The sequence below is a fragment of the Anneissia japonica genome, unplaced genomic scaffold, assembly GCF_011630105.1.
Source record: "Anneissia japonica isolate Jap-2015-1 unplaced genomic scaffold, ASM1163010v1 scaffold1201_len176657_cov207, whole genome shotgun sequence".
In the NCBI taxonomy this organism is placed as follows: domain Eukaryota; kingdom Metazoa; phylum Echinodermata; class Crinoidea; order Comatulida; family Comatulidae; genus Anneissia; species Anneissia japonica.
The window spans coordinates 163,357-174,758 of NW_022694568.1; the positions used below are offsets into that span (position 1 = coordinate 163,357).

At 32.3% G+C, this 11,402-nt stretch overlaps 1 protein-coding gene across 3 annotated transcripts in view; it reads left to right on the forward strand.

The window, feature by feature from the left end:
• LOC117101080 (coiled-coil domain-containing protein 50-like) overlaps window positions 1–8,067 on the forward strand; it is a 65,341-nt gene extending 57,274 nt beyond the window's left edge. For 2 of the 3 annotated variants that reach the window (XM_033240947.1, XM_033240946.1), the window contains exons 11-13: window positions 3,606–3,698; window positions 3,969–4,179; window positions 4,961–8,067. In XM_033240947.1, the coding sequence (XP_033096838.1) occupies window positions 3,606–3,698; window positions 3,969–4,179; window positions 4,961–5,121 (465 nt within the window). In that variant the 3' untranslated portion in view covers window positions 5,122–8,067. The remainder of the gene's footprint in view (window positions 1–3,605; window positions 3,699–3,968; window positions 4,180–4,960) is intronic. The other variant, XM_033240948.1, reaches the window with a different exon arrangement.
• The last annotated feature ends 3,335 nt before the right edge of the window (window positions 8,068–11,402 follow it).

Below are 11,402 nucleotides of genomic sequence, written 5' to 3' on the forward strand. Positions count from 1 at the left end.
CAGACATGATAAATAGAGCAGTGCAATTAAAAATTGCCTAAGACGACTAATAATATACTCTTAATAATTTCTAAGTCAATCTAATTTTACATGCCGAATTGTTGTGTTTTCCATTTCCGTAAGTGCAAGTCAAATTTTGTTAGGGTCAAACAATTTCTCAATATGACATAGGCAAGTTCAACTATATATTTTAAAATACTAAACAAAAAATGGTGTATAGCAAAAAAATTGAAACTTTGTCTTAAATACCAAATTGATCAGCATGCAGACGTAGGCATAATCCAGGCATTAAAAAATAAGCAGTTTCATAGAATAACATTAGACAAGACTGTACAAAGCCATACATTAAAATAGTTGTTCCTGTATATATTGAGCCACATTTTCATACTGTACTATCAACTTCGCACATTACATATTTCAAAATTAATCCTCACAATTTGTTTTCTAAATCTTGGTCACAAATTTTCTTCAAAAGGATTACTATTGAATGGGATTATAATACCATTTAATAATTTTAAAGATATTTTGCAAGTGAAACAGGTAGACTGCCCCCCCATGGCAAAAGGGCATAACTGACATTTTTGGCGAAAATGAGTTATATAGCCTAGTGGGGTCAGTACATCATGTTACACATGTTGACACAAAAAAAATTGTAAAAAAGTGTCCCCGGGGCTAGATAGGGGCATGGCAAAAGGGCATAACTACACAATTTTCAGTAAATTCCCAAGGCAAAAGGGCATAACTGCAAAGATAGGCTGTGATACGCTGAAGCGTGACGTTCTTTCAACAGTCAACCAATCAGAAGAGAGCTTTCTCCCTGGTTACAATGAAGGTTGCATGTTAAATTGTATTATTTTTATTATTCTTACTGTTTGTGTACTCACAATTTGTAAATAGAAATTGGTTAAATAGTATGATTCCTGTCTCTAGTTAATGTTAGGCAAACATGATAAGCCTAGTTAATTTATGCTATATAATCTTGCCTTACTTTGAATGGCAACAGTTTAATACTATGGAAATAAACTATAGGAAAATAGTAACTGTTTAGTAAAAATAATTAACCATGGCAGAATAACAATTCACATTTTAACTAGAAATAACAGTGACAAAGAGGGACAACTAAAACGATTATTTAGCAAATAACTATGGCAAAGAGGCACAACTACAACATGTATTTATAGCAAATGGCATGACAAAAAGGTATAAATGCACAGTTTCCTCGAATCAACTGTGTTCACTAAGCAAACAACAACTTACATTTCCATCTAAATCTATATATATAATACATTTTCTAATATTTTATTAGAATATAAAAAAACAATAATATTATTCGTAATCATTTCATTACTACTTGAATTTGGATCATAGAGAAGAATTGCTAATAATAATAATAATAATAATAATAATAATAATAATAATAGGCCCAATTTATATTGTAATTACATGACTTAAAATATAAATTTATTATTTTACTTTGTAAAAAATAATTGTAATTCTTGTTAAACGTACACATAGAAACAGTCACATGCGCATTCTAACTAAACAGTAGTTCTATTTCATATACGCATACGCATGCATCCTTCACGCAGTGACGTAACGCCTATGCGCTCTTGTGCGGGGCCCCAGACCCCTAGGGGTTCATAAGGCCTCCTACCCAAAGGGTCCTCGATCTAGCACCTTGAGCCAAAAAGGCTTTGTTGATACATAATAGCATACTAATGTTAATTCATTTTCTTGTTTGTATACTTGGATAGCTTATACATGGGTTTTTAATCGTTTGTAATTTTAGTATTTATTATTTAATGCGTTTCTTTGGTATAATTGTACATTTATTTTATAGTTTATACATGACTAACATATGAAATTATATATTGAATGTTATTTTTGAAAAATCTGACTCAAACTTGCGTTGAAAGGAACTAAACTGGGTACTTATATCCTTTTGCCAAAGTTTGTCAACATGTCTTGAATCAGAAAACCCACGGCAAAAGGGCATAACTGACATTTTGAGCGCAAAAATCAATATTTATAGAAGAAATGAGTGCTACACTGGAAGATTGAATACATTAACCATGAAATCAAATACTAAAACACATTTTAGGGCTAAATAAATTACACGTTTTGCTTAATATCTCCAAAACAGCAAATTGTCAGTTATGCCCTTTTGCCATGGGGGGGGGGGCAGAATACTGGTACAGTATTTATTTATTTATTATAAATTTGGCATGCAATATAAACCAGATGATGCAATATAAACCAGATGCGCAAAAAACAAAAACTTAAGTGTGTGGCATTTCAGTATATCTTCAGAAAAAAAATCATTAGATAAATCATTTTAATTATCTACCCTGGCATAGCTTTTAATATATTAGAACGTTGTATATATCAGATATATGCAATGCTTCAATATTTGTGTACACGCTAAGCAGGTATATAAACAAGGAAGTACACCTGTTCAAGTAATTATGCAAATCGCGAAAGTTAGCCTGTAAACAAATAAACGCGAATACATCACGATACGAGTCTCCGCTGTGCAGATTTGCTTGTGTCCTTGGGCAAGGCACTTATTAGCTACATTGCTTCAGTCCACCCAGCTGTATCAATGGGTACCAGCAAACTGCTGGGACTAACCTGCGACGGACTAGTGTGCCGTCACACTACAGAAACTGGAGATAAGCTCCAGCCCTATGAGCCCCCAGTGGCTCGGAAAGGATTTAGTAGTAGTAGTACATCACGATACAGCGTAAGCACAGCACCAATGTATACAAGAAACAATGAAATATTTACAAGGATAGAATATCCGATCCAAAAAATGAATACATTATAATAACATTGTTTTTTTTTTTTTTAATAAAGATTAAATTTAAATTGTTTACATTTTAACCAGTAATCTATTGTTAAGCCAGTAGTTTGTCATAGTAATGTAAAATTGGTCCATAATTTTTTCTCCCACCCCACTGGTAATTCTGCCTATGCCACCATTTTTAACCCATATCATTCATATTTTACCAGAAATTCCTACACAAATCCCACTTACAGTGACACAATAAAGAATCTTTTTAATTTAATTATTTGGCCAGTAATATGTAATGAACAACCATATATTTCAACATTAATTATGTCATCATCAGGAATTCCTGTATTATACTATCTTATCTGATGTTTATCAGTGGACCTTTCGGTAATTTACTTATTTAGTACAAATTTGGCATGATATAGTGCAGAATTAAATGGGCTAGAGTCCAACACATTTTGTCATCCCCAATGTCAAGGATTATTAATAAAGTATATTAATGGTAGAAAATAATATACATTTAAAATTTTTTGAAACTATACAAATTGCACAGTAAAGAATGAATGTAACTTATTTTTATTCTACAGTAAGTTAATGAACCAACATGCCGACAAATGACACAAAATGTAGAATATTTGTAATTTACTTTGTAACATTTTTTCAGTAACAACCAATTTAATAACCATCTATGCACACAAATTTCATAATGAATCTTTATTATTTCATTTTAAATATTTGTTTTGTGTCATGTTCATATAATTGTTTATTAATATGATTTGTCCACTTTTGCTCTACTCCCACTTTTTAACAGCCCATGGTTCATATAGACCTAGAGAGGAAGGTCTCCATTCCTCTTGGTCTCCAAAAAGGCAATGGTATTAAACTCACAGACATTAAAGCTATAGTAAGTGATGGTGGTAGTAGTTTAATTTAATTAATTGTATTATCAGCTGTGAAGGTGGTGGTGTTATTGGATTCAGTTGTTTCTCTCAAGGATGCTGTAAAAGCAGATGAATCTTGTTATATATTCTAAATTCTCCTCATTTTAAGTTGCTTTCATTTTGTTAATGATGGTGGTGGTGTTTTATTGGATTTTAATTTCTATCCAGTAAGCTACAACTCCAATATATCTGCTAAATTTATATTCCTTTTTCTTATTTTTTCATTCTCCAAGGACGAGCAACAAGTAGATATCACAAATGCATCTAGCAAATTAGGTTCACCTCAATCTGGAGTTCAACAGGGACAATCATCATCGATGGGTCCTCCTCTGCCGCCTCCTAATGCCAATGTCTTTACAGTCATTGATCCTACTTATAGACCAGCACCAAACAGTAATGTCCGTCTTATCAAGCAAACATCTCTCAGTGATGATGCTCCTAAAGGTATTAGAGTTAATTATAGAATTGTTGTCACACCCTATGGCATTATTATTACTCCTTTTAACATTCATGTCACTCACTTTTAATTCAAGACCACACATTTTGATATTATCATTTCTTTTAACATCAATTGATATCTACATTTTGATATTACAGCCGCCATTTACCAAAGTGACAGAATTTTCGGTACACCATGTGTATAAAAATGGTTTTCCTGGTGGCGGTCAGAGCAATCTCTCCGAAACGTAAAGAAAACTAACCCTTGGTTTTACCTCAAAAACCGTATTTTTACACATTCTGTTATTGACACTCACCATATAACCTTCAAGAAATATCAGCCATTTAAAAATCAAATTTCAGCAATGAAAGTCAACATAAGTGCATCATTGACGTATTTTTCCATCTACAGCAGCTCAATTATGGAATATCGTCAGTCATGCCCCTTGTTATGGCTTGCTATTAATGCGATTATTATGTAAATATGAGTTGTAGGAGTGATGTTTTGCACTACCTGATGTGTTATACTGTACTACTGAACTAACCCTGACCCTAACCCATGACCTCCGGATAACTAGCCTGACGCCATAACCACTAAGCTACAAAGATTGTGCTTAGTGACTAGTGTTGAATCTGATCCCAAAATAGCAGCGGGTACTGCAAATGCTATTTCGATGTCAGTTTGCGTCAGGAAAATATTACAGGAGTGATGTTTTGCCCTACCTGACATGTTATCGTACCGAATACTCAATAAGGTAAATATTTTTTTAACATTTATATTCTTCAGACAAGCCAAAGGCTGAGGCACCATCAAGGACCAAATCAAAGAAAGATAAATCAAAAGAAAAGGAAAAAGCAAGAGAAAAAGGAAAGGAAGAATCAAAGGAAAAAAATGAAGACAGATCAGTGAAGAAGAAACGCTCCAGTTTCTTTGGAAAGAAAAAATGATGACAATGTTTTTAATTTTTATTACACAATTTTTTTTTAAGGAAATAAAAAGTGATTCATTTTTTCTGTTTTTCTTGGTTTATCTAAAACTCTACAGTTGGAATATTTGTTGCAATTTCTTTTTGACAATTCTTTTATATTTTATATTCTATTCAAAATTTCTTATTATATATTCTATTTGACAATTCCTTATTTTATATTCTATTTTATATTCTGTTCGGCAATGCCTTAAATGTTGTTAAATGCCTCATATATTTATGATGCTTCATATTTGGGAGCCAAGTTATTATTATTATTATTATTATGACAACTTTATTTTTACACGGAAGGCTTGTCTCACCCGGTGGGTGTTATTCTACAAGGCTGTGTTGTCTTTGAGATTGGAAAATAAAAGTAATCACAATAATTAAAGACAAAATTGTATACAAATATGAGATACAAAAAATTGAAGCATAAACCACAAATTTTACAAAAGTGTTTTAAATGTTGTAACATTTGATGAATTTCTAACACATTCATCCAGTGTGTTCCAAAGAATAGCACCACGGTAAAATCAGTGGCGGACCGTAGGGTAAATGGCAGGGTATGCTAGGTGTTGGCATGATGTACAAGGGGCTGTACGTCCTCCCCCTACCCCTGAAAAAAAATATTTTCCCATCCCCACAAATCATGCTCAAGTAATTAAGAATCACCTCATATTGTTTTGCGAGTTATCCCCTCATAATCACCGATCCCCCACTTTACCTTCCTAACACCATCAGCTCCTTTCCATTTCAAGACCCGCCACTGATGCTAGGGCCTGCTAGTGATTGGAAAAGTTTGTAAGCCTACTACTATACAGAAAGAGATTGCGTTCTATAGTCAAAATACATTAGGCACTTTACGCAACAAGACGGTGGACGGTGGTTTTATGCTCATCAGAGTGCTTAATCGGAACTGCTGTTCTCGATGGTTCTCTGTCCTCTTGCGTAAAGCGCCTAATGTTATTTTTAATACCGGCATGGTTGTCTTTTCTTCAAAAGAATTCTTATTCCTGTATTTTAACAAATTTAAATTTAAATAATAATCCAAAGTTTCTTCTATACCGGTCATATGTACAGTATGTAAATATATTTATTCTTTAATCGATTCAGATTAGCCTTATAGATAGAATACCCGATCAGCAGTGGAGGTCCCGATTTGTGAGAAGAGCATGCGCACATACTCTTGGAAGCACTGCTTCCATTCCAGTGTTAAATTGGCTAATCTGACGCCACCACACGGTTGTCACAATAGCAAATTTAAGTGCGGTAGGGTATACTCTGACTTCTATTGACTCACTGATTAAGTAATTGGCTGATATCGAAGACCAGCCATGCGGAAATTCTAAGTACGATGCGATAGGTCCGACAGTGACTTATCCTAATTACCCAGAAAGTAGGCCAAACATTGAAAAACTTAGCTATTCCAATGAATAGCATTCCACACAAAAAAATTAGCGTATATATAGAAGATCCTGACTGAGAAATGCTAAATAAAACGGAAAAACTGTACTAGTATATTTTTAAATTTGTTTTAGCCAGGGTATGCACTGCATACCTTGCTTGCCTTGACGGTCCGCCACTGGGTAAGATAAACTTTTCTTTTTGTATTCAGTGTGAGGATGATCAACTTGTAAGACATATAATCTGGTTAAATAATTTTGTTTCTTAAATGTAAAGCGTTTGGTCAAATAAGATGGGGGCCATGTTATAAAAAATCTTATACATGGTTTTTGCTTCATTTTTATACAATTTGCTTTCTAAATTTTCCTAATTTAAGGTCTGCAAGGCTTGTGTACTTGAATCATCTTTTTTTTTTTTTTTTTTCAGAATTATTTTTGCCACTCTATTGTGTAGGACTTTTAAAAATTTGAGTAGATCTACCCCACACTAGATTACAGTATTCAAAGTGAGGAGCAATAATGATTGTGTACATTAGAGATTGTTGATCATTTGTTAGAAATTTTAGAGTTAGAGGCCTTTTTCAAATAGTGCAAACCCGGCAGAACTTGAGTTTTTACATTATCAGTTTGCTTATTCCATCTCAAATTTTCATCGCGAGATGTTTGCAATAACTAACTCTTTTAAACAATTTTTTCTATATACAAATTAAATTATTGTTAGATAGTTTAGAAAGTTTCTGCTTTGTACCAATAATAATACATTCATTGTTTTGTACATTTAATGTAAGTTTGTTGTTAATGTGTTCAAGGTCAACATTTAAGTTATGTATGTACAACATCATCAATATTAGGAGGTGAATAATAAAGTATTGTATCATCTGCATACATGCTAATTTTTACATTACAAAGTAGTGATGCCAGACAACTGATTAATTCGCTTCACTGGCTACCCATCAAAGAACGCATTTTATTTAAAATTCTTTTATTTGTGTTTAAATTTTTCAATGATCAAGCACCAATATACTTCAGTAGTTGTTTAAAAGTTCATCATACATTACGACCAAATCTTCGCTCTGAATCAGACCCTTTTCGCCTTTCATGCCCCTTAGTTCATAGCAGATCAGGTGATCGTTCCTTTAGTGTAACAGTGGCCATAGAATGGAATAAACTCCCTACAGCTATTAAAACAACAAATAATGTTGAATTTTTTTAAAAACTACTGAAAACATATCTTTTTTCAAAATTAACTTGAGCTTATTGCTTCAAATCATTATTCAACTCTGTAAACGTTATGATATAGTTTTCTATGAATAGCGTATCTAAATACTAATACTACTATTACAAACACTTTTTGGCAAATCATTGACATATAACACAAATAGCAGTCTCCCTAGAATAGAACATTTTGAATAAAAAAAGAAACAAAGCGTATGCAATGTAACTCCTCATTCTTGAAAGTGAAATTCTACATTTTGGAAAATTTGCATGAAATCTGTCAACCACACTGTCATGGTCGAGGTTGCTTCACCAATCATGATGTATTTTAAGCATCATGAGGCTATCCAAATGGGCATTTGTCATAACAGAACGCAAATTATTTTTAATTAGTCTCATTAAACTATTATTATTATTATTATTATTACTCTTCCAATATTGTACAGACCACCAGCAATGGTGTATTACGTACATTGATTACGTACATTGTTTGTTATTATTATTAATAATTATAACACAAATAGTTTAATGAAAAAACTGTTGTGGCTAAACAAACATTACATGTAAATATTTTTTTTATTTGTTTATTCCCCGAAAAAATGTACTCGTCTTCCCCGACGGGGTGGCTATGCTTCCCCTGCCCCCCTCTGGTGCCACCAGTGCCCACCAGGTACCCATTTATACTCCTGGGTGAAGAGAAGCAATGCAGATAAAGTGTCTTGCTCAAGGACACAAGTAAAATGAACAGCAAGGGATTGAGACCTCAACCTCGAGGTTGGGAAACCAAACCGTTCACACTGTGCCAAACCGCTTCATTTAGCTGATTGTGTAACATTTACATGCGTGGTATGGGAATGATCACTTTAAACCATATTATGTTGTTATCCAGCTTAAAGATTTTATGTTTTTCATTGAGAATCTTATGGTCAACTGTATCAAATGTGTTTTTAAGGTCTAGTGTAACTAGACTTGTAAAATTACCATTGTCTATAGCATTTATCCAGTCTTTAGTAATGTTTAATAATGAAGATATAGATCATATTGTTTTTATAAATGAATTGGTATACCTGATCAAACACTACCCTTTCTAATATTTTTGATAAAGTGAGTAATATTGAAATTGGCCTATAGTTACTAGGTTGAGACCTATCACCACTCTTGAAGATGGGGCAAACTTTTGCATTTTTCCACTTGTATGAGAATTGACCTGAAGATAAATTCACAATGTATGTAAGTGGAACAACAATTAAATTTATTGCAGCTTTGGCTAATTTAGAAGGTAATTTATCATTTCCAGTTGCCTTTTTTCGGAGTTTGGGATTCTTATTTACAGACCATGTTCCCGGCTTTATAGAATATGTTGACTTGGACAAATATGCTAGAGTAACTGTCGTACAATAGACTAAAGATATAATTTATTAACAAAATATTTTAATCTTTTTAAAATTTATTATGTGGTGAAATTTATTTAAGTTTCAAAAAAGCTTGAGAATATTGTTGACCCAAGAACTTGATTCCATATACAGTTAGACTTGCTGAACTAAAATAATGCCAAATTGTTGTATTTTCCATTAATTAACAATCTTTAAGTCAAATTTTCAATTCAAGTGACCTTTTGATGTACATTCTAGTGTTTTAATATACTGTATTTATATATTATAAACTATTCATTGGTATGATTTTGATATGATAGTACTTTGACCAGTTATTATTCTTAAATATTTGTTGGTGGCAGTGCACTCAGTGGTCACAATACAGGTCATGCAATGTAATGAGACTGGAATTGCTTAAAATATTTATGCAAATAAAAAATCTACTGTTCAGTTGTCATCATAGTTAAAATTTTCTTAAATTTTAAAAAAGAGACTTAAGCAAATGTAACAATATATTAGCTGAGTGTGACGTAGAGGGGTATGTGGTTACTTCAAAAGACATTGGGTTTTTATTGATGTCAATAAAAGTGTACACATTTAAAAAAATTCTATTACATATTATGTAAATTTATTATTGATTTAATGTGTGACCACATTTTAGGCATGCATTCCTTTATATTTTTATACCCAAGTTATAAATATTATATACAGTAAGCAGAATTCTTTGTTTTATTAAATATTTCTGTATATATATTTCGACACCTTTGAAAACAAATAGTACTGTAATTGTATTTATGGAAATTGTAAAATATTATTTTTATTATATGGGCACACTAACATCTCTGTACAGTATTTTGATAATACAGTTTAACCTTCTTTTAGTGCCCACTTTCCCAAAATACCGTTTTTCCCCATTCAACCACAGTCATTTGTAGTGGCAGACCGTAGGGTAAATTGCAGGCTATGATAGGGCTCCATTGATGAAAAAAGTTGTAGCTAGTGAGAAATTTTGATGTATTTACAATCAAAGACTATTCTACCTAATCAAAATACAAATATATTTGTTTTTTTACAAGGATGTTTGTATTTCCTTTTCAAGAGACCTATTAAAAGCATATACATAAGTAATACAAGTTTCCTCTGTATTTGACATCTGTGTGAATGTTTATTTAACTTCGAAAATAATGACAGAGGATCGGCCCGATTTAGGTTTCTGATACCTCCTTGGTAATACTGTTAGAGAAATAATGAGAAGTGGAGCATGCGCACATACACACCATTGTTTAACTTTCAATACACCATTGTTTAGATTGCCAACATTCCTTTTTTTGGACTTCCGACAATCCTTTGTTTAATAAACTTATTCCCTTGGAAACACCGCACTTCCTATATTTAATTAGAAAATATCACACCTTTTAAGTATTCCCATTGTATTAGGATTATTGAATTATGGTGTCGTCATTTGCTTACTTCAGGTCTTGAGTGGGACGTTGACTATTTCTTGATTTTTCCTATGCTTTTAATACCTTGCAACCTCATGTTTTAATGTAGTAAATTATTGTTTTTGGAATCAACCCGTCTCTCATTTTATAGATTAATAACTTTTTAATTGATAGGAAGCAATTTGTTTTAATAATTTATGTTTTTGGGATAAACGTGTTAAAATTTCTTCATGACATAATTATGATTTTTGAACTAATCAGCTCTCATAATTAAAAAAAAATATTCACTATTCTTATTGTGGTACCAAGCCTATTCTTAACAATACAATAGAAATACAATAGAAATATACTAACGGTTTAAATACTACCGATAAGATAAGACAAAACAAGCAAGTATTAAAGTAAGTGATGTAATAGAGGTCAGGAATACTATGGTAAATCATGTATATAAAAGTGATATTGTAATAATTTGTTTGATCAGTGACGGAATTCCCAAGCAATGCAAAGGGCTTCATTATATATGTATACATTTGCAACCTGTCGCAATGTAGTCTTGACTGACTGGTACTTTGTGTATTAATAATAATAATAATAATTTTGGCTTATATAGCGCATTATGCTAAAGCCTCAATGCGCTTAACAGTAAAAATAAAATTCGGGAAAAAAAATAAAGAAAAATACAAGCTAAAAAGGTGAGTTTTTAAAGCTGCCTTAAAATCATCAATGGAAGTTGCCTGTCGGATTGTAATAGGCAGAGCATTCCAAAGAAAGACAGAAGCCCAAGAAAAAGAACGACTACCATAATGCTTTGTCGACAGGCGAGTGGAA